This window comes from Marmota marmota, unplaced genomic scaffold, assembly GCF_001458135.2.
Source record: "Marmota marmota marmota unplaced genomic scaffold, marMar, whole genome shotgun sequence".
In the NCBI taxonomy this organism is placed as follows: domain Eukaryota; kingdom Metazoa; phylum Chordata; class Mammalia; order Rodentia; family Sciuridae; genus Marmota; species Marmota marmota.
Window position 1 is genome coordinate 27,428,282 of NW_026000037.1, and position 24,606 is coordinate 27,452,887.

A 24,606-nucleotide genomic window follows, 5' to 3' on the forward strand; every position below is an offset into this window, starting at 1 on the left:
CCCTATCTAGAGGTAATTGTCTTCTTATGCTCTTCCTCCCTACCCCATTTTGAGTGACCTCCCTTATATCAGAGAAGACATTCGGCATTTGTTTTTTTTTTTTTTTTTTGGAAATTTTGCCCCAACCACTACTTAATTATCAGATGATACATTTTGTATAAAGAAGGTAAGAAAAAAATACATAGCCTTAAATACCCTATTTAAGATGATTTTAGTCGCTTTCACTACAAGTGCTCTGTGTCATTTTAAAAAATATAGATTTTTAAACACATTTTTATCTTCTTTAGTTATCATCCATACTAACACTTAAGCTGTTGTAGTGGAAGTATTTTTAAATGTGTTCTATAAACATTTAAATACACATTGTGGTGGTCTTTGTTCACTTTCTCGCTATATGACGTGGCAAGATGTTTTAGGTTCATCTTGGACATATCTTTTGTCAGACTTGGAATCAGCTATTTCTCTAAAAATTCCTGCCTTATTTTACGGGAATGGCTCTTCAGTGCCACAGTAAGTGCTCTAAGGAGCTAGGGATAATCACATTCATTTTTATTCCATATTAACAGGAAAGCATTCTCAGAATAATCATACCTACACTACCAGCAATATAATACTTAAAAACATTAACAATTTTTACATAAGCACTCCTAATTCTTTTCCATTTATATTTTATCTATGTCTTCAGTGCATCCAGCTTTTAAATAAGTTCTACATAGGAACCTGGCTTCTTACCAGTCTGTAAACTGATGTCCTTCTAGCCAGCCATATGGATGTAGAAAACTCAGTTTCCAGTAAATCACAAAGTACTCGTGGAAACAATTTTGAGTTCTTGCATCCTCTTAAGTTTATAGTCTTTATAATTGAAAGTTAGCTTTGATGTCTGTAAAACTCTTGGATCAATTTTTCTTTGTGTATCTTTATTATATTTCCGCATTTTTCTGACATACAGTTTTCCTGTCAAAATATGAGAATATGATTTTATTTCCTTTATAAACCATCTGGTATTCTTGCCTAGGCATTCAAAGTTTTTTATTTTTTCTTCTGTAAAGCACAATAATTATACTAGGATATGTTTCAGTATTGGGGATTCTGATATGCTCTTTCAATAGGCAGTTTCAAATTTTTTCTTTGCTTTTATTGGAATGGTTTCTTGAATCTTTTTTTTATTAAATTCTGTGGTCTTGCTTTTGTTTTCTTTTCATGAAATCTTATTATATGCATGTGGCATCTGTTTTGCCTCAGTATCTATCTGGCATGTTTTCTCAAATTCTTGTAGACTCTTTCTTCATATTTCTTATTTCAATTTTTTTTTCATTTTACACTTTGTTTATCTAAAGACTTTTTTATTATAGTTCTCATTTCTGAAAATGATTTATCATTCTAATGTTTTACTGAGGTCTTTCATCTGAGTTTTTCTAATTCTTATTTGTGTTCATATTTTTATACTTTGTATCACATTCTAAGGGTTTTAGTTCCTTTTTGGAATGATAGTTTTCATCTTGTTTTGCATGCTTGTCTTTCTGGTGTACTTTCTTCCTGACCTTTATTCTCTTTTTTTCCTTATAATACCCTTCTGTGACATTTGAATTTGATCTCTTTCTTCACTTCTCACTCTGGGAAATCAGTTTTTTTGTGAACTTTTAGAAGGACCTGTTCATAAACAAAGCAGCTTGCTTTCTGAGATTTGCTGGTTCCTTTTCCTTCCCCACCTTCTTACTGATCTGTTCTTTGCTTCATTACTAATATCTCGCTTTTGCTCAGTTTGGAAATTCTTGCCCTATTTCACTTTAGTGGAGGGGTAGGGGAGGGGCGTGGATTATCCAAAAAGGGAGTTTTGGCTTGTTAATGTGAAGAGTTGTATTGGATCTGAGCTATATGGACTGTCAAGAGCTCTTCAGGGACCCTCTCTCTCCTCTGCTTTTGTTCAGAATCCTCCAACTCTCACGTTCTGGTGGTCATTCATCTATCAGTTGCCCCTTTTGTTTTCTCCCGTCAGATGCTGGTATCAACAGGTCCAGTAGCTCTGCTCATTGGTCTCCACCTTCCTTTGAGGGTTTGTGGAGATGACTTCTCACTCAATTCTACTGAGCATAGTGTCTATTTCTTTTTTTTTTTTTTTACTTCATTCTGCTATTGCACTGTGATGTGCAAAGAATGTTTTCACATCTGTAACCATCTTTCCAGAGTCTCTGACATTTTTTTAAACAGATTTTTCTTACTCCTATGACTTTTTAGAATCAGGGTTTAATTCATTTTTTTAAAAAAAAATCTTTCAAAACTTTATTTCCTTGTGAACTTTCTACCTCATTTTCCATATTAAAAAACAAAATGAAAAAACCAAAGCTAAAGTTCATAGAGTATGTATCCATTTTTGCCTTATGAAAGCTTTTAGAAACAGCAAAACTGTTTGACAGTAGGGCTAACTGGCGAAATGAGGGGAAAACTTTCTCAGAATTATCACATGAACCCCATTACAAAATGAAAAGTGTTGGCTTTCAGTATCTGATGGGATCTGGCAAGGCCAGGCCTTGGAGTCATGCTCATCTCCAGACAAGAAATCTGCAGAGTAACTTAAATTCCCAAGTGCCAGGATTTATCACAGGTTCTATTAAACTGCGATTATTAATAGTTCGGTGATAGAAAAATATCAAATTATACCTCCTTGTTTGGATTTACTTAAAATGTTTTATCTAAATTATTATCTTTTTAAGTGGGAAATAAAAACTTATTCATTGATAGGTCTTAAAATTTGATTATTATTCTGAGAAATACCCCCTAGATTATATGAAATGTATGGAAGTTTGAGGAAACAGTCTACTCTTTTTATCCAATACACAGACTTTTGGAAACCTTTACATTCAGGCAATATGATCATAATCTAGTGTTTAACATGTGTCTTCTAATGGCAGTTTACACAAATGTCAAATTGCCTGGGATTAACTAAATTATGTTACATCAAAGTATTTATTATTTGCATTCTCTGTGCCAGACATGATACAAGACTTCTTTATAAAAGAAAATTAAGACATGGAATCTCTGAAGGGCCCACAGGAAGGGTTTTTGTGTGATGAACACACATCAGTATGTACTAGAATTAGAGCAGAAAGACTTACTAGATGAAGTGATTCTATCTGTTATCGATCTGAGGAAGCCAGGGGAGGTCCACAGATGGGACATCTAACTTTATTTTGATGGATGGATTCAGTATTTGGGATGGTAAGAAAGAAGCCTTGTGGCTAGAGAGAACAAAGGTATGAATGTCAACGGGAAGAAATGAACTTTAAGGTACACCCTGTTTACAAAGGTAATAAGTTAGAAAATCTAGTTTCATAAAGGGTTTATGTACTGGAAACAAACTCATTTTTTTTTTCTTGGTCAACTTCTATTCTACCAAATGAATTTTAACTGCATATCCTTTATCTTTACAATGAAACTAGTTCAAAGTTGGCTTTGGGTTAGTTCCTACATTGTTTTCTCACTTCTGTACTTAGGAAGTTGACAGTATCTACGTGCATGCGTGCGCGCGCACACACACACACACATACACACACACACTAGAAAAAGAGATATAGGTGTGGGTTTGAGGAGTTTTGATCCCATGAAGAAGCCATTAAGATATAACTTCCTTTGTCCTTGTCCCTACACTTGTGGGACAATTTAGTATTTTGTGAACTTCCTATGCATAGCTAATAGAAAGAAATGAGGAGAAACAGTAATCAGCCACTTGTAACTAGTACCAGAACAATATTTACAAAATGGAGTATGAAACTTCTCCTAAGGTGAGATTGTCTCATATTTATGGATTCCAGGGACCTCACACTTCCTTCTATTGCTTCTATGGATAAAGAATTAGCTTCAGTATTGGTTTTTAATAATTCCTATAAAATTGATTTCTAATAATTATCAAAGATTACATGATATGAATGTTAGGTTGGGTTAAGCCCAAGAAGATATTTTAAAGCCATGTTTAGCAAACTTGGAGACAGAATGAGCTCTGAGGAAGGAAATTCTTAAATGTTATCAAATTACACCTATCATCACCCCCTTTTCTCGCGTAGGTTTTTTGTTTGTTTGCTTTTCTTTTTGGTACTAGGGATTGAACCCAGGGGAACTAAACCACTGAGCCCCATCCCCAGTCCTTTTCACTTTGAATTTCAAGACAGAGTCTCACTAAGTTGCTTAGGGCCTTGCTAAATTGCTGAGGCTGACCTTGAACCTGTGATCTACCTGCCTCAGCCTCCTGAGCTGCTGGGATTACAAGTGTGTACCACCACACCCAGCTCCCACATAGGTTTAGTAGTCATGTGGGTTATAGTACATAAGTGCATTGTTCAAAATTACATAGCCTAAAATTCCAATTTCAGAGCATTTCAGACTTTGGATTTTCAGATCAGGAAGCTTCTACCTGCAAATATTAGAAAATATGAAAAACACTGAATTCTGAAACATTTCAGGTCTCAAGTCTTTTGGATAAGGGTTGTATTTTATTTTCTCTTTTATTTGGTAGCTTAACTAACCAGGTACATAAATCCTTACATATGTATACTTGTTCTAAACATTAATTAATTATTTTCTAAGAGAAATGCTGCAGAGCACTGATCAGAAGTTATCTACAGAGATACCTTCATTTTCTTCTATTGGATAATGATTTAAGTTATTATTTCTCCTCATGATAGCAAACATTCGAATTAGTTAATAAAATAGAAATAAACTATTGGTAAACACATAATATAGGATTCCTGTGCAGATAATTAAGAATAATTGTGTTGCTCTTTTTGATGATCTAGAAACAATTTGATATGATTAAATGTAAAATTACAAGTAATAACAGATTATTCAAGTTTGAAGTCATCTGGATACTAAATGTGTTTCAATGGTCCAAACTTTTATGATTAGAAGAAAAATTTGTGGCCTTGTTTTTTCCATATTTCATTGTAATTCAACAATGTAAATCACTTTGACTCATAGCCATGATCAGTGTATGGGTTGTGTTCTTACTACAGTATCTGAAAAGGTAAAAGGAAAAAAAAAATAAAAACTACTATATGCTAAAAATCGAAATGGTGCTTTGGTAATCAAAATTTAATGACTTTGATATCTCCTGACTGTAGGTAGCTTTAAATTTTTGTTTTCTGGAAATGTGTTAGGAATATAGTTAATGATATTTACTGAAAAAACCGCTATGCATTATTTATATTGAGATTTTAGTGAGGGGCAAGAAAAGTAGAAGCCATCATTCATTATTCCCTAAATAATTTGTAAAGAAAGGAAGGATCAGGGTAATAAAGAAATGAAGAATGAAATATAAGGATAGGTTTGGCATATATGTTTGTGAATGTATATGTGTTTAGAAGCAAATCTATAGAAAACTCCCTGAACATGAACAGAAGGTTGCACAAAGAGGAAAAGAAGAATTTGACAATAATAAAGAGAAGACTATGAAATAAGTAAGCCTGGAGCAGTGTTCTGACAAAGATGGAGGGTAGGGTTTGGAAGAACATGGAAAGATTATTCTAGTAGAAGAAGCTTAAAGGGGCTACTGTGGGTAGACCAGTTGGATATGATGTGGCTCAAGAGCAATATGTGAGCTGTGGTTATAGGAGAACATGTGGACCCACGTGTATTGTGAGATGTTCGCATCTTTGGAGCTCACAGGCATGCATTCATTTTGTGGGAAGGGCAAAAGTATGCAAAGGCTCATGCTGTGAATCAGAGGGCCTCCCCCCACACACACAAAAAAAGTTCGGTTATATTGTCTGTATTGATTCATAATTATTTCTCTATACTTACTTGTTCTGGGATATTAAAAATGATTTTCTCATTAAAGTTCTCTGTGTACTGATTTCTATTGGACTAGACTATCTAAGGTCACAGAGGCAGTGTCTTCCTTTTTTCATTCATTTAAACATTAAAAATGTATTGATTTCTTATTTTGTGGCAGACTATTTCAGAGTACAGAGTGAGTTTGCAATGATGAAAATAGTCTCCATGTTTTTAATTATACATGGTAGAGAGAAATGTAGCATTCAAGACAACACCAAAAAAAGAAGAGGAAAAGAAAAAAAGAGAGAGTTGTCTCATGAAAAACAAAATAGAATTTACAGTGTATCAGAATGATATTATCTCCAAATACTGTATTTGTCACTCTCAATCGTCTTTTCTCTGTAGTTGTTATATATGTGCCTACTTGTTTACATACAATCATGTATCATTTATGAACTACCCTTGGGCCTAATTGGTGCTGTTTGATTTTCATAGTCATGTGATCCACACACAATGCAGAGAAGAACTCGCCATCTTCTGAGGCCCTCACTGAGCTCAAGGACTTGTGCTGAAGACTCTCAGGTGCGACCCTGCCTCCTTAATGAAAATTGCTTCCAGTTCCAGTACAATCTAACAGGTATAGTTGAAATCCATGATCTTGCTCTTTTCTCTGAACATTGGCTGTGGGAGAATGTGTTTTCCTTCTTGGTGCCAAGGAGAAAGAGTAGAATATGTGACCGTGACGCATGAAAGGCCCAATAACATGATGCATATTATTACCTATGTTTCTTCATAAAATGAAATGCCTGTTTCTCGCATGTAGATCCAGAAAGGCCACCTGGAATCTTCAAAGTAAAAAAATGCTTAGAAAAACTTGTCAGCATTTGAAAATAAGGTTGAAGTAAGCCATTATATACTGAAACAACAAAAATAAATAGCAAAGGACTTATTTCCATTGAGAGAAGGGTATAATCATACTATCAGAGAGTTTGGCTTTTATTATTTCAGAAATTCAAGATTAATATACTTTCTCCATATGTCTCAAAAAAGATGAACAAGCCCTAAGTGGTCAGGGATGTTTGGAAAGTAGTGAGAATCTCAACCTAGTTATTCAGCTACTGCTTGGGGTTTTCCTGGGTACCAGAGTGCTCAGTGTCTAAAAACCAAAGCACTACTATAGCTACATTGATCTGCTACCTACCATTCTCTGCAGCAGCAAATGTACAAAAACAACCACAAAATGTGGAACCATGTTAAGTCTCAGCATCAAATTCATTACTGAGGACCACACTGCCATATGCCTGCAGAGGCATAGTAATCTCCTTTCCTGAAAAAAAAAATTCCCTGCAGTGGCCACATTGACTCAGCTGAGATTCCTGATATAGGAAACCCCACAGTAAATGCTGTGAAGCTGTCTGGTTGTTTTTATGGGTGAAATATGACGTGGTGGCTTTTTCTTTTCCTTTTTTTTTTTTTTAGATCCTTGGTTTTTATAGTAGTTTTTCAGAAATACAGCAAAATTTGCTTTATGGGAGAAGCATATATTTTTATAACTGTCTTTACTATATCTGAGTTTGCTAATCCTATTAAACTCTTAGTCATTTACCAGATATGGACCATCTCCTTCAAGAGATTCTATTGGTGTGGTCAAGGATCTTCTTTTCTAAACAATTACAGAGTAATTTATTTTTTATTTCTTATTGTCTAGTTTGAAATATGACTATTCAAATTTGTAAAACCTTCTCTAATGGTAGAATAATTAAAGAGTTTCTGTTTATCTTTCCTTTTTTTTTCTTTCTGGGACATCTCTCTTGTCTACACTGTATCAAATGTACAAAATAGTTGGTGATTAGATTTGTTCTTTGGAAGCATTTTCAAGTTGACATCAAAGACTGATGTCTTTGTCCATTCTGGCTGCTCTAACAAAGTGCCATAGACTGAATAGCTTATAAACAATAGAAATTTATTTTTCATAGTTCTGGGGACTGGGAATTCCAAGATGATGGCCTTAAAGATTTGATGTCTTGATGTTGAGAGCCCTTACTCATAAATGGTGCCTTCTGGCTCTCTCACACAGTAGAAGGCACACACAAGCTCCCTAGGACCTCTTTTACAAAGAAATTAACCCCATTCATGAGCTTTCAATCCTCATTACCAAATCACCTTCCAAAGGTTCTGCTTTCTGCTTCTGTCACCGTGGGGTTTGGGTTTCCGTGGGGCTGACATAAACATTCAGGCTGTGGAAATTGTCATCATTTCTGGGTTATTTTGCCTCTGGATTATCCCAGTGTAGTTGGTCCCAAGCTCATTCTCTTTCACCATCTGGGTTAGTGTTTTTCTCTTCCACTACAACCAGTGTGAGATGATATCTAACAAACCATTTGTCTCTCTGCCTCTGGAAGGCAAACTTAGGAAAGTAACCCGTGTTCATTTATTTAGTCTTTTTGTGTCTATGTTCATTTGTTTAACTATAAAATAATTGCACGATGCTTTCCAAAGTCACCTGAGAGTGGTTTTAGGATTATGTGTGCACTTAGCCTTCTCCACCAGTGCAGATAATGAAAGATTGGTTGCATTGTTCTCACATGGCCATACTTTTGAAACTCAGTGTGGGTGATCCTATGCCTATAGAGTGGAGCACATGCCAGCTGAGTGAAAATGCTTCCTGCGGTCAAGGTGTCAGGACCCGCCTGCTGAGCTGTGTGCGCAGTGACGGCAAGCCCGTCAGCATGGACCAGTGTGAACAGGTAACTTATTTATACTGGGATCACACACCTGGTGCTTTCTTTTTCTTAATATTGGTCTACATCCCTTATGATGTTTGCTATAGAAGACAGACTCTGATCTGTTCTTAGCTTAAATTCAGTTACAGTGAAAGGTACGAGAAAGTACAATTAGACCTCACTAATTAGGACTTGTTAAAAATTATGCAGAATGGTCATTTTTGTAGTGGGGAAGTGGTGTGTGTGTGTGTGTGTGTGTGTGTGTGTGTAACCTCCAAGAACACCTAGCTTAACTCTACTTGCTTGCCAACAAGCTGTTCACATTGGTGACTTTATCATTGTTAAAAGAGTGGGATGGGAAGGCAGTTAATTTGTATATATGATATATACTGTCCCCTGAATGTAAAATGGACATTGACACTTGCTGTTAGAACACTTTGCTACTTTAATTAGCAAATGATTGTTGGATAAATGGCATAATTATACTTTTCTTTTCAATCTACATAAAATGCCTCCCTGTCAAGTTTCAAGTTAGAGAGTTCTGAATTTTTTAAATTTTATTGCTCCTTTTTCCTTGTGACAAACTATATGGAATTTGGAAGAAAGCTGTATTCAGGCCGGTGCCAAAGAAATTGGCATTTCCTTCCCAATATATAAATAAAAAGTACAATAGGGTCAGTTTAATACAAATAAAGATGTTATCACATTATAAGAATCACTGGAGCAATTTTCAGAATAAATTGGAAACAGGGGGCCAGTGAACTAAAATTGCCACAGAAACTTCTGTAACAAACTGGCAACATAAAAATTGGTCCTATTTCTCCTAACAGGTGAAGTAAATTCATGGAAATAAAAATAAAACACAACCAAGTTCCTTGACTATCCTGACTTAACCCTAAACGCTATCACATCACATTCTCTATGCCAACAGCATGGTCATTGACCAGCACACCATCCTGGACCAGACCACCTGAAATTGGATGCCTCACCCACTGAAATTATGGACTGTTTAGTACAATGTAGAGTGCTACCTGTCAAGTGTCAGTGATTTAACATTTTGTTTCATTTAATCTGCCTCTTAAGCTGTTTGCCTCAGAAAGAAATCACCCATCTACATTAATTTCAAATACAGATTTAGTATATATAATAAGTCTTTGGATACTAAGAAAGATAAACTATTCATTAATAGAAAATCATTTTTTATCTTCCAAATAGCAAATATCCAACAAATATTTAAAGAATATCAGTTTAAAGAGGTCCCAAGTCATTACCCTAACTGGACTATCTATAGTTTACAAATGAATCATGGATCCCTTTGTGGTAATTTTTATTGTACACCCTTGACAAATCATCATCATGCTATAATAATCAACTTTATAAAATTATTATAATGATTTTAGCTTGGTGTGGATATATTACTAATACTTAACCTGTGTCAAATGTCAAAGTTTTTCTAATTAAGCAAGCACACGATGTATGATTGAACAGCACGTTATTCCATTATTCTTTCCATGTTTCTTAAGTGATTTATTCTTTCACTAAGACCCCTTCTACATTGGTCACTAGAAACCATGTATATTTTGATTGTATGCTGATTTCACAGAGGACAAGAAGAAAATAAATGGTACCACCAGTTTGTCCCAAAGTTAGCACTATGATGGGTTTTTTAGCCTGTGGAGTCCAGATGGGTTATTTATTCCTATTTTATGTATATTTTTTAGTATTGGCAGCTATTAGTTTTAAGCTCTTTATGTACTTTTGGACCGTTCCAGGGTGCCTGGATTTAGCATTGAGATGTCCTCCTGGTTCCTTGCTGACTAAGCAACAGGAAGACTCCCGTGTCTTGTGACCTTCTGATTTCCCAGCACCCTAACAGCAGGTCCATTCTAGAGTTTAGGGTTTTATAAAAAGAAATTTGGACTGACAAAATTTTGTTCATGAAGTTAAGACAACCATCTTCTGTGAATGCCTCCAATTTATATGAGAAAGGATATTTTCCCCTACTAAAGTATAGAAAAGTTATTTATCACAGAATAAAGAATAGTCTTTCCTATAAAAGGACAGCGATTTTATCTGATAGCTATATGATTTCTCCTGTGAAGTTGTATTTCATTTTCATTTACAGATTAATTTAGAGAAGCCCCAGAGAATGAGTATTCCCTGCTTGGTGGAATGTGTGGTCAACTGTCAGCTCTCAGTGTGGACGGCTTGGACAGAGTGTTCGCAAACCTGTGGCCAAGGAGGTATTTTGGTTCCCTGTGTTTGTTCTTGCTAAATAATTTGATTTAAAAAAAATATTTTTGAGTATGTGAAGGCTTGATAAGTGCCATACAGCATGTTGGCCAGATGAAGGCAATGAGACTCATTTAGAGGGGAAGCAAGACAGAACCTGGTCTCATATTGGACTAGTGGGACTAAACAAAGGTTTGAGAACTGACCTCATAACAGTGACAAATTCCAACGTGATTGCTGGACCTATGAGATGACATTCATTCAGAAGATCCTAAACTGTACCAGTTGAAAAATATGTTGACCTCAGTGGATTTGGACGACATGTGTATTATACTAGTGAAACTGACCACTGCTTCATGTAAACCCTCCAAAGTCCAGTGGCCTAATATAATAGAGAGAAGATTGATTTTCCACCCACATACGGGGAGGGGGTCACTTGAGCTTCAAAAAATCAATCAAGAACAGGTTGACAGAAGTTCTGCCACTTTAACATAACCAGTTTCTCTGGATGGTGGCATCTGCTGCCTCTATGGAGGCTCTAATGGACCAAATTGGAAGCTGCACGCTTCTCTTCCATACATACTGTATTAGACAATGTTTAGTCCATGTCCCATCTCAGTGCAAGTGGACAGGGAAGGAAATGTGGTTTCCAGGTGGCCAGTGACTTCTTAACAACAGAAAAGGAAGAAAAGGAGTGTGAGTCCCTGGCAAAGAGAGAGCTATTACTGCTATAAGGCTCAGGACCTCAATATGTAACATCACATGATGACAAGGGATTCAGCAGTAGATCAATATGCAGAAACTAGGCAAATGGAAAGACATGGCAGTCCAGCCACTAGGCTAAAATAAGAGCCAAGACAGGCGGCCATGACAAGAGAGAGCGCCAAGAGCATAATAGGAAAGCTCAGAGCAACTTTAGAACAGAACTCTGGTCTTGAAATAGGGTTAATAATTTACCATAAAGTAAATGTCAGAAATTCAAAGTAGAGACTTAAGGAGAAATCCTGATATGTGGTTAGGCAGCAAGCAGGGGAAGAAAAGGAAAGAGCTGATATTTGTAGAAATTATAGAATCAGATGGGAGAAGAGGATACAAAGACCTTGATCTATGCCAACTACAGATATTTGGAAGCATTTTCCTAGAAGTCTTGAGACTGGGCCACCAGTGCAAGGGTATGTGCTTATTTTCAAGCTCCTCCTAAATGGATATGCTGTGATGGTTGATAATTCTGTTTTAGTTGTGATTGTCAGGAACGAGGCAGGACTTAGTATGTGAACATGGCTACACAATTCTAAAGAGAGCAGAGCTGAAAAAAAAATAGCCAGTATTTATATTTGGAAATTATAGGTAAAAAAAAAAACAACTGACAACATTTTTTAAGTATACTAAAATAATGTATTTTGAAATGCAGTTTTGTGGACTTCAGTTATAAACAAATCTTTTTAAAATATTTAATTGATTTTACTTTTTAAATACATGATAGTAGAATGCATTACAATCTTATTACACATACAGAGCACAATTTTTCATATCTCTGTATATAAAATATATTCACACCAATTCATGTCTTCATACATGTACTTTGGTTAATGATGTCTATCACATTCCACCATCATTGCTAACCTTCTGCCCCCTCCCTTCCGCTCCTACCCCTCTGCCCTATCTAGAGTTCGTCTGTTCCTCCCATGCTCCCCCTCCCTACCCCGTTATGGGTCAGTAACCTTATAACAGAGAAAACATTCGGCATTGGCTAACTTTTAGCATTATTTTCTCGAATGTCATCCGTTTACCTGCAAATGCCATGATTTTATTCTCTTTTATTGCTCAGTAATATTCCATTGTGTATATATGCCACATTTTTAATCCATTCATCTACTGAGGGGCATCTAGGTTGGTTCCACAATTTAGCTATTGTGAATTGTGCTGCTATAAACATTGATGTGGCTGTGTCCCTGTAGTATGCTGTTTTTAAGTCCTTTGGGTATAGACTGAGGAGAGGGATAGCTGGGTCAAATTGTGGTTCCATTCCCAGTTTTCCAAGGAATCTCCATACTGCTTTCTATATTGGCTGCACCAATTTGCAGTCCCACCAGCAATATATGAGTTTCTACCTTTTTTCCCACATCCTCACCAACACTTATTATTGTTTGAAACTGACTACTTTTTACAGAGAACATCATTTTCAATGAAAAATGTGGGAATCGCAATGCCCTAATGATATGCCTTTTTCTATACAAATGGAGCAAGAACCTTAGGAAATCATGTGACGAATCTTAGGACCAAGATTTCAATAGTCAATCTATAGCTCCTACACTGTTTGGAGAGGCAACAATGGGGTTTCATTTAGGCATTCACTGTAAATTGCATAAAACTAGGTACAAATTGCTGCTGTTTAAGTAAGTGATTTAATCTTTTGAGTCTCAGTGTCTTCATCTATAAATTGGACTTAATGCACACATTAGAGGCTGCTAATGTTTGGATTGTAAGTGACCCCAAAAGCCTATGTGTTAAAGGCTTGGTCCCCAGTGTGGCACTATTCAGAGGTGGTGGAAGAGGTGGCACCTGGTGGGAGATCTTTAGGGAGTATACCCTTGGAGGGAATAATGGGACCCCAGCCCTCTTCTTCTCTTTCACTTCTGAGTCATGAGGGGAATGGTTCTTCTCTGCCACATGCTTCTACCATAATATAACACCATAGGCCCAAAATAATGGTCTAAGCAATCACAGACTAAAACCATGAGCCGATACAACACCTTTTCTCTTTTTAAGTTGATAATCTCAAGTATTTGTTATATTGATAGAAAACTATCCAACACAGAGGCTTTGTTTATGGTTTGAGGACTAAGTGATACAAAGCTTATGAAGATATCTAGCATAATAATTCACACAGCATGGGTGTTTAGTGTATGTTAATTTCTACTTCTTTCTTTCTACCCACCAGTAGTAGAGAGGGTTACAAGAAGACTCCCTAGGATCTTCAAATATTCTTTCATAGACTTAGTCATCTTTATCTCTCCATTTTCTATATCATCTTTTTACCCCACTCAATATACATGGACTCTCATCATGGCTGAATAATATTTTAAAAGGGAAAATATGATCAAATGTTTTCCTAGTGATGCACTAGTCATGCATCTGCTATGCATCCATTAAATACATACGTTCTGTTTCTAGTTCTATATTTTGGGGATCCAACAGTAGGAAGAAAAAAACAGTTTTCCTGAATTCACGGAGCTTACAATTTGGTTGAGGGAGAACAGACAGCAAACAAATAAGTAATAAGAGTCATATTGAATAATTCACTGAAGACACAGGCAAATGGGAGATGTTACTCACATTAGAGATGCCTGTTCTCAGAGCACTTGGTTGTTCCTCTGTCAAAGATCCCCCACCTGGTTATCCCATAGCCAGTTACCACAATCTTGTCCTGAAGGGTCACTGCTAGAATGCGTTTCTTCTATCCCATCAGGAAAGGGTAGTATGTAAAAATTTGGAAGATAAAGTTCTTTAATGGAGAGTATGTCCCCCTCCCCAAGGACCTGCAGGATTTCACCTCTGCTCCTTCTCTGTCTCCATTGCCTTCCACTGCCCTGCTGGCTCTGTTTGCCCAAAGCTCTATATTCCAGCTACACCCTTATTGTTCATCCTCTCACTCTAACACTTTTCCTTGCAAGGGGCATCTCACCATCACCCCTGGTAAGGACCCTTATGACATTTATTGAGCATGAACTGAATTGGTTTTAATGTTTATAAAAGAACCAAAAGCTCTGTTTGGATTTTACATGGACTGACCTCTTCACCTCTGATGAAACATAGTACATAGTACTTGGTACATTAGAAGAATTTTATTTAACATTTATCCTTGGCCAGGTGGTTCTGGACCATAGGAGAAAACACAGGGCTAGAGCTTACAGACTGGATTGTGAGTTCAAAGGCAGTCGGTCCCTGGAGTGGCTGTTTTCCCATCCTCTGCCTCATTATGTAGGTTCTTAGGTCTCACCTCCCAAGAATGTATCCAGTGCAAATAGATAGAAAATCTGTTTATTGTGTGTGTGTGTGTTTTTTAACCTGGAAGCCCTAATTCTGCCACTGTAATAACAAGACATCAAAAAAAATGACGGATTGTATTATTCCAACACATCGCAAATCATACACTTAGTATTATTAAATGTTACTTTAATTTTTAAGCAGTTGTGTTAGCGTTGTGGATTCATCAAGACCCTGTTTGCTAATAGAAACAAACAAGCAAAACCTTCAAAATCTGAATCTCGCTGTTGGAGAAATCTAGGCAAGTATAGTCTGAGCTTAAATTCTACTTCCTCAAATTCTTACACTGATAAACAGACAATCATTGATCAAAGATTTTATAAGCAGGGACATTAAATGAACTGAGGTACAGAGGGACTAAGGGAGGAATGTCGATTACTAGGAAAAATCAAGTTCCGCAAAGCACTTGAGAAGCATTTAGATAGTGTCCACTAGAAAGTAAATATGAGGCCAGTCATCAAGAGCCCCTAGCTAGTTTTGAAGGGTTGGGAAGGATAACTTCTTGGGAATCCTTTCATGATCTCTGGATATCTTAATCTTCCGAACTTTTAAATATAATAATACAGTTTCAAAAATCATTTCATAATCCTGATATCTAATAAACCCTCCAGCCATCCAAGTATGTATGCATTTGGTTGCTCCTTTTTCCATTCAACAAAGTTTTAATAAGTTTACACCTATTATCCTGGCACCTAATGGCATCCTATTTCATTTTCAGAAGTGGAAATGCGAGAAACAAATTGTCTGGTGACTTTACTCCTTGGATTTTTTGTAGTGCAAGTCACCTTCCCTGGCACTGAGAATATATTATGCATGGAATGGTTAAGATTTCAGATGAACAAAGCTCTATTCATACCTTCATAAAATGAATGTTCTAGTGGAAAGTTGAGTAGGAAGACCAAGAGAGAGAAAGCAAATGAGCAAGTAAATAAACACAAAAGTAAATGCTGAGTGCTATGATAAACCAAAACTTGCAGAAAATCACAAGTATCTTGCAGGAGAGTGAAGGGTAGGGAAAGAAAGACCCCCAAGGAGGCAATGATTATGCCAAAGTTGAATGTGAAGATGATGCCTTAGTGTTTATAACTAGTTTTTTCTTTGCTAGAGTGCTTGATGGTATAACCTCACAAGCAGTTTTTGTCTACCCAATATATACATACATTGATATATATATAATATATGTGTATATATATGTATATATTATATATACACACATATGTGTGTGTGTGTGTGTGTATATATGTGTGTATATATACATATATATATAATTATATATAAAATTTTTTCCAGTGCTGAGGTTTAAATCCAGGGGTGCTGTACTACAGAGCTGCATCCCAGCCCTTTTAATTTATTTTGAGGCAGAATCTCACTAAGTTGCTGAGGCTGTTCCTGAACTTGTTATCCTCCTGTATCAGCCTCCAGAGTGAGGCTTCCCCAGTGTTACCAGTATGCTCCACTGCACCCAGCTACCTCTTATATTAAAGGCTTTATGTTAGGACCTGCTGGCACAAATATAGAAATGACTATTTTTCTAACTGTATTTATTTTTGCCTGACCTCAATTTAAGACAAAAAAAAAGAAAAAAGAAGGAGAGAGAGAGAGAGAGAGAGAGAGAGAGAGAGAGAGAGAAGGAGGGAGAAGAAAGGGAGGCAGTGGGGGGTGGACAGATAGGACACTGGGTCCTTGACTTTTTAAGCTCCTACCCTTGGGATTGTACTGAGGGAGTCTGTGGTTGTGTCATACCTCGCCAGCTGTGAACATTTCCTTGATTCTGCCTTCCTGCTCTGGTCTTAAAACACTGATTGCTTTTCCCTGATCATCATCCCCGTGGTCCATGGTAATATTTCCAAAATGAGAGAATTCTATATTTAAATCACATCTTAATCCTCACCCAGCACAACCTGAAAACAATAAACAGCAGTCATCAAACGCAGAAATGAGTGGTATAGATTAACTTATTTCTTAAGGGACCAAATTCTGGAGCTGAAAGGTAAGAACCTATCATTGGAAAACACCTGCAGCTTGGCTCTTCAAAGCAGTGTGCCAGCAGCTTGTCTTTTGTATGAGCCACTTTCTTTTTTCCAACGGCTGCAGCAGTGGGACAGAGACTGCAAGAAGAGATGACGGTTTACATAGTCATATTAAAGTGGGCGAGTGAGTTACATGGGAGTCGGATGTCAGCACCTGCAGCTCTGGGCTTACTTCTCCATCAAAGGCAAAACTCCACATAGTTACCTGTGTTTATGAATTCACTGAGCTTTTGGGCAAAACCCAGTGAGCCACACTTCACCATCAAACTCACAGAACTACAGTGATTTGAGGGGAAATTTCGAAATGACCTCTTACTTTATTTTCCAAGCATCTGGATTGCCCCTTTAATGTACACCTGAAGCTTGCCATATACTTTCTAATTGTGTTGAAGATTTCAAGGTCAGAAACAGTTTGAATCCAATTTATTTCAGGACAGAGAGAGACTGATTCTAAGCTTCCACTAAGGGATCTTTTTAGATAGATTTCAAAGATCAAAGCTTGTAGTAGAAGAGCTTAATATTTGGATTAGGCATGTTCTTTGTCTATTCAATTTTCATCAGTTCAGTGAAATGTAGAACTCCCTAAATTTAGCATATCATGAATTATTCATAATTATTATTTAACCAATAAGACTCTAAGAATGTTATGAATTTCAGACTATATTAATTTTATATTTTTAATTCAGTATATATGAGTTTATAATATTTTTCTCTACTATATAATCCTGCCTGCCTCTTGTGTTTCCCAGGTGGTGCATAATGTTTCTATCAGTTTTACCCAATAATGAAAAACTAATTTATTAACTCCAATACACTATGGCTTTTTATTTCCAGAATTTTTCCCCCCAGATTTCAAGGGCAAGTCAGTAAGCTTCATTTTTGGTATCTGCATCAAATTTTTGGTCACTGTGGTATCTGTGGGCAGAGTCTGATAGTTATAACAATTCAAACTTATTTACTGTATTAAGTGATTAATTCCTATGAAAAGTCGGTAAGAAGCTAAATAATGAAATGTAAAAGAGAACTAGATGAGAAAGCAGAGGATTTGAGCTTTAGAGGCTGCTTTCCCAACGGCATGTGTAGGAATTGGGGGTGCTCACTAATCCCTTGCAAAACTCATACTATTTTTATTTATGAAATATTAGAGTTATTACTTTTTAATATCTGTTGGTTAAGGGCCTGCTTATTAATGCCATGGGTATGCTAGTAATAATTCATAACAGTACTCTGTAGTACAGGCCTAATTTACAATGTGATGATAGACAATTAAGTAATCTGTACAGGATTATACAGCTTGTCAGTCATGGTGGCTAGATATGAACCCAGGTCTGGGTATCTCCAAAGCCCTCATTTGTTCCACTTTATACCCCTTTGTATCTGACATTCTGTAATCACCTCTTATGTACATGGACCCGGGTTATCATTTTTTTTAACTTATAGATATATTTAAGGGTAAGCAGAAAAAAAATGGTTCTTAGATTGGAATGTAGAGTTATATTGGTGTTTTAAGAAGTTCCTCTGAATTTTGTCTCCCAAGTATATACTTATATTATTATCAATATTATTGGATAGGACAGAGGCTATAACTCAGTGGCAGGGTACAACCCTGAGTGCAATCCTAGCACTGCTAAAAGAAAATTTAAAAGTTGCTTAATATCTAGTCCATCTGCTAGAAATATAGCTATTAGTCTTACAGATGGAAAATGTGTGATTCTGATGGTTTTGTCTAAAAAGAAGGTAGCTCTGAGATTTCCAAAATCATTCTTTCTGACCTCATCTTGATTCCCATAGGGACTCCTCATTGGGATATTGCTGCCATTTGTAAGTATTCACAGTGCTGCATCAAGTTTTGCTAGTTTTTACTGGGACTAATGTGATTGTTGAGAATAGAACTGGAGGTAAGCAGTTAAAATGCATATACATATACACACTGTGCCACTGGAAGTTTGGAATTTTTTACATCTAAGAAAAGACAAAGGTGCTCAGTTTTTCTCCATTAAAATATGACCCCCCTATAAATCATAGTCAATCTTGAGCTCTAAAACTGTTGTCTCATTATTTCTTCAAGTAACTAGGCTCACTTCTGGAGGGATGATTCTGGCTGAGTCTAGAGTCTGTTGGTTCTGAATGGCCTATGGAATATTTATCTTGCCTAAGTTGTATGTTCTCCAGAATTAAAGTTATCTATGTATCTGAAGCAATTTTCAGATAGGGCAAGGAATTCCTCTGTAGGGGAAACCCACCAGACCCAACCATCTCTAACAATACCAAAAACAAGCTTAAGAGCTATTTTTAGATCAAGACATTGACTTCTCCACCCTGTTTACATTAGAAAATAACCTTGATCTCAATCCATATTCACCAAGGCACACATTTAAAATAAATCTGAACTTAAATAAAAATTCTAGAAATCTTTAAAAGAAGTGAAAAATATATTTTCAATCATTTTAGTGCGTGTCCAGCATAAAGTTCTGCATGGAATTAATTGAGCATTTTATATACAATCTGACTTTTTACTGTTCTTGAAAATTTGGTCTGATGAGTAGCCAAGAACAAATAAAAAGTTATTGTAGGAGAAACATGTTAGTACATTAATCTTAATCGGTTTTTTTTGCTGGAGAAAAATATGAAGTGTATGAATACAGGAGCAAGTTTACTTCATAGAGCAGGGTTAAGTGTGGTTCTCAAACTTGTTCAACACCTAACGCAAAGGTCCATGATATGGAACAGATGAGGTTTATTGGAAAGCACATGCATTTTGAGTAAGCCAAATTTTTGTTCCAATCCTTCTAACTGTGTGATTTTGCAAAACTTAACGTTGCTTAGCTTCAGTTTATCATATATTAAGAATATTTTATGTCTGAAGCACATCCTGAGACAGAGGTTTTGTTGAAGTGACTTACTTGGCATGACACTGGGGATGGCATGTGGGAGGGAAAATTACTCTCAGGGGAAGTAGAATGAAAGAATGTGTGATAAGGAAGAGACTGAGGTTAAGTAGACATCTTCTTAAATATTTTATTATTCTTGTATTTCCTTTTCCCCTCTACCTTACATAGGTAATTTGGATTGTTTACCAAATTGTCCAGAATTTTCCAAAACACATTTTGAAGCTAATTCAATGACAGCACATCAGGGCCAAAGAATTATTGTTTAAACCATGTCATTAGAAAGGGCATGGTGGCTGGCTGCTTGGATCTAAAAGTATGCTCAGTTGTCATGGTATTTGATTCCCTTTCATATTCTAAAAGACAATTTTTAAGTGACTAATCTTTTTATTCACTTTATTTCTAAGTGACAAATCTTGACAAATATTAAACCTGTTTTGAGATTTTCATTAGTTGCTTTAAATTTCCTTGTAGACCTTGTTAGTAGAGCTCTAGTGTGCAGTCGGATGACTGCTAAATTCAGTGAGACTGTAATCTGGCTCCTTGTGCTTTAACAATATGTGTGAGTTTCAGGATTGGCATTTCTCTGTTGGGGGTTTTTACAACTAATATGCCACTTCACTGTCTGCTTTTCATGCAGGTTTTGCCAAACTGATATGAAATAGTACTTATCTTCTTCATTTCACGTAATTATTGCTAATTTAATAGATAGTAACCCAGTGTCACTGTTGCTTATAATGAGATACCTATATTCCCCAAAGAAAGAAAGGACAGTCCTGTCCTAAGCAGAGTGATCCACCATAGCAAGTAATTCAGACTTCCAGGATAGACTAAGAAATGATGATATCCCAAATTAACAAATGAATTACAACTTTGGACAAAGACCCTGTGGAATGAAGCATTTGAATCACCTTTAAAAGCTCTCAAGTCCCCCAGATAGAATAACAAACTCTGGGACTGAAGTCCCTTGTATTTCTCCTTTACTACCAAAGCTATTAAACTTCTTTTTCTTTTCTCTCAAAAAAAGAAAGAATGAAAGGAAGGAAGGAAGAAAATGGCTCAGAGAGATGAATTTCTAGCAAATAGTAATCTTATCCTACCATAATTTAAGTCTATATTAAATTGAAAACACTTTATGTAGGTAGTGGATGAGTAGAGAAAAAGTCCGCTTCAGTTCTTTCATTTTATTGGTGTAAGGAAAGAAGTCAGCAAGAGAAGAGAGTCAACTCCACAGTAATGTGCAAATTTATTTGGGAGCACCTGCAGAGGGAGGCCCAGTAGAGACTGAGATTGGTCTTCTGCTGTGGGTGGGGGATTTTGCAGTTAGGCCATTGCTAGGGAGTTGTCAGGGAAGGGTCCTTGTGGTGTCACCTTCATGATAAACTATATGTTTTCCGGATTCTAGTCCCAGATAACAATTTCCTTTCTTAGATAATGGAGTGTTTGGGGTTTCTTCGCAAGACGATGGAGTATTATCTGGGGTTTAGTCAGAGTGACCTTGAGATGACTCTTGCTCTAAGATGGAGAATATGTTTAAAAATGGTTTTCCTTGTGTCAAGTTCTGCCTAACACTTGGCATTGCCTATCAGGTATAGTGTCCATCTTTATCATTGAACTAAGTTTCCTAGAGATGGCTAGACTTGTATCTTGTTCTTTTATTGAAAAACCTATTATAAACCAAAAAAATCCAGAGAGTGGACAAGGAAATTCGCCTGCTTACATTTTGGAAGCACAAGCATATGTATGGTAATAAGCTTCACTCTTACTCTGTGGGCAGAAGGAGTCCAGGATAGAGTGTAAATGATTTGGTGAGTTGGGAACTGGATGAATAATTATGAATTTCAATTTGTGTGCATTTAGTAATAAACCCCAGAAAAATACAGCTAAGAACAGTATTGCCCATATTGTGCTATATCATATCAGTTTCTAAAACTCTAGACGAGTTTTAGAAACTGATATGAAATAGTACTTTAACAAGCATTTTCTATATTTTAAATATTCTATAAGGTGCTATTTATAAAATGTTTATTTTAATCATACAACCTATGGGAAATATATCCAACTAGTCCCCATCATCTGAATATTCTTTACCTGAATCTCCATCATTGTGAGTTCTACATGAAACAAAATCCCACTTAATATAAAAGTATTCACTAAAGAGCTGATCATTTACAAAAATCCTTCCCTCCATCAGTCAGCATCCATCATTAACACATGTATTTTGTCATTGCTTATTGAGATTTGTTGATCACTCTCTGGGACAAATGGAATGTGTACCCACAACAAAAGGAGCTACACAATGGAGAGGGCTTCCCACCAGACAGTAAAGGGAGGTCAAGGAATATTGCTGAAAAGTGCCTCAAAGGCCAAAGGCATTGTGATCAAGCTGCAAATGTCAGTCATGAAACATGGGTTTTCAATAGTACAATCATAAAATTATGTAAGTAATGTTCAATGGCTTTTTATTCTTTGTTCTAATAATGAGTGCATAATTGTAATTATAATCTGTATAGCAGTTGATATTAGATTAAATTAACCCAGTTGTATACTTGTTAGTTCCAGAAAAAATCCCATTTAAATATTTGCATTACTTATTAAAAATAATTTAATTGCCATTTAAAAGAGATTCACTTTTAAGTGACACTTTTCCCAACATGAATTATCCTCTTGTAACAAGGACTTTCTGTATGCTTAGTTGTATTTTTTTAGAAGAGGAAATTCTTGCTCAGAAGAATTACACTAGTTTTATGCAGTCACATCATTTTCTAGCTGTTAATTTCAGAGAACTATTTCCAACTACAGACTTTTGATGCCAAGTCTAGTACTCTTTATACCATACATCAGCTGTTTTAAAATACTCTTCCTCTTATGTTCGACTCCATCATAATTTTAAATGCCTTTAATTTGACCACTGATTCTCTCTTCCATCAAAATCTAGTATCACAAGAACAATGCCTCCAGGTTCCTGCTCTTTGAGGTTCCTAACAGATTAATCATTGCTTAGAGAGAGTGGCTTGGTTGAGTAATGTTTGACCTTGGGAAGTGTTGGGTCCCCACATATAGAGGATCTGCATTTTGTGTTGCTTGATTTTTATTTATAACTACAGAATATGTGACAGCCTCTAATTTGAGGGATCCTCTCTCAGGTTATTTAACTTAAACAAAATACCTTTGACTTTAAAAGAAACAAGAAACATACTGGAAGATTTCAAGTACCCCACAAAAATATCAGATCTATTAGTTTTTCTTTACCCTCTCATTTCTTTATTTGCAATACTTTTTACTGAATTTTAATAGGCAATTATAAATGACAAGATACTTCCGAATATAGATTGGCTATTCTCTCAGTTTTTAAAAAAAAGTCATGGAAGTAATGATTATTGTTTAAAGAGCTTTGTGCTTGAATAGCAAAAGATGTAGATATCATTTGGTTATGACTCCAATGAATGGTCATAAGATTTTACTATTTAAAATGATAACAGGCTTGGGATAAAGCTCAGTGGTAGAGTGCTTGCTTAGCACATGCAAGGCCCTAGGTTCAATTTCCAGCACAACAATATAAGTAATAATTATGGCATCATTTTTTTCCTATTGAATTCATTTGGTCATTAGGTTTCCTATACACACACACACACGAACACACACATGTCTCATTACAGTGGTCATAAATAAAATGCTTCTAATATACTGACCTTCAGCATGCCATTAATTTAAGGACATACTTAAGTTATCTGGTAAAAATCAAATAAAGCCTCTTTGTGATAAAAGCAATGCCACATTTTCAATATTTTAAAAGATGGCTAGGAAGCAATGTAATTATGATGACATGAGGATAATAGGCATTTAGGTCAAGAGAATAAACATAAAAATTAAAACTGGGGAGTATTTGAGCAAGAATTATTGTAAAATCTTGAGCCAAATGTGTTTATTAGGCAGAGACAGCATTTCAAATGAATGAGGTCTCACCTGTAATGTGATTCGAGTGATGCTGGTGAGAACATCTGCCCAAACACATATGCTCCACTCAGAAGCTGGGTACCTAAGGATAAAGAGTGGGTGGATTCTGTGGTTCACCAAGCCCAGATTATCGCTGATGCAAAATTTACCCTCATCCGAAGTTTCTTTTTCTCATAAAATATCTGAGAAGGAGCTCTCCCTGCTCTCTGGCCTGTGTCCTCCCAGGAACACAGTTGATGCTGCAGCTTGTAGAGCAAAACATCCTGGGTTTGAATCCTATTCTACAACTCACTAGTGTTCTGACCTCAGATAAGTATCTTCAATGTCTCATGCTTCACTTTCCTCATCTATAATATGGCAAAATAATAGAATTTTCTGCAGGGATTTTCTGACCATTCAGTTAGTCCGTCAGTCAATGCCTATAAAATGTTTTAAAGTATTGCTTAGCATACAGGATACCAGCTCAGTGAGTGTCACTGATATCACGATATTATCACACATTTTCAGAGAACTTAATATCATGAACACATTTCTAAAAATATGAGTTAAGCAAATATTCAATTGCTACTTAATATATATGAAGAATCATGCCAAGAATAGAAACTTGAACTTAAAGAAATTTAAAACCCAGCGATTAGAATTTCCAAATTCTCTTCAAGGGTATTCTCAGATTATCATAGATAATCTCTAATAGAAAAATCTTTCCATTTCTCTTATGATATAAACATAGAAACTTAGGTAAAGCTCTTCTCTTCCTCATTCTCTGTTTCACCCACACTGGCCTATTGGGTCCTCAGGCGTGTTACACTCCCTTGTGTCTCATGACCTCTTCTCATGACATACTCTCCTCACATCACGTCTGGCTTACTACTGCCTCAGGTATCTGCTTCAAGTCCAGCCTCTTAGGAGAAGGATTCATTCCAGAATAAACTGTTCCCACAGAACCCTCTGTCTTTCCTTTAATAT

The 24,606-nt window shown here is 36.1% G+C and overlaps 1 protein-coding gene across 1 annotated transcript in view; it reads left to right on the forward strand.

Moving 5' to 3' along the window:
* Window positions 1-24,606, forward strand: part of Thsd7b (thrombospondin type 1 domain containing 7B) — an 814,215-nt gene that overhangs the window by 760,481 nt on the left and 29,128 nt on the right. The window contains exons 18-20 of the mRNA XM_015479140.2: window positions 6,259-6,400; window positions 8,395-8,510; window positions 10,612-10,729. Coding sequence (XP_015334626.1) covers window positions 6,259-6,400; window positions 8,395-8,510; window positions 10,612-10,729 — 376 coding nt within the window. The remainder of the gene's footprint in view (window positions 1-6,258; window positions 6,401-8,394; window positions 8,511-10,611; window positions 10,730-24,606) is intronic.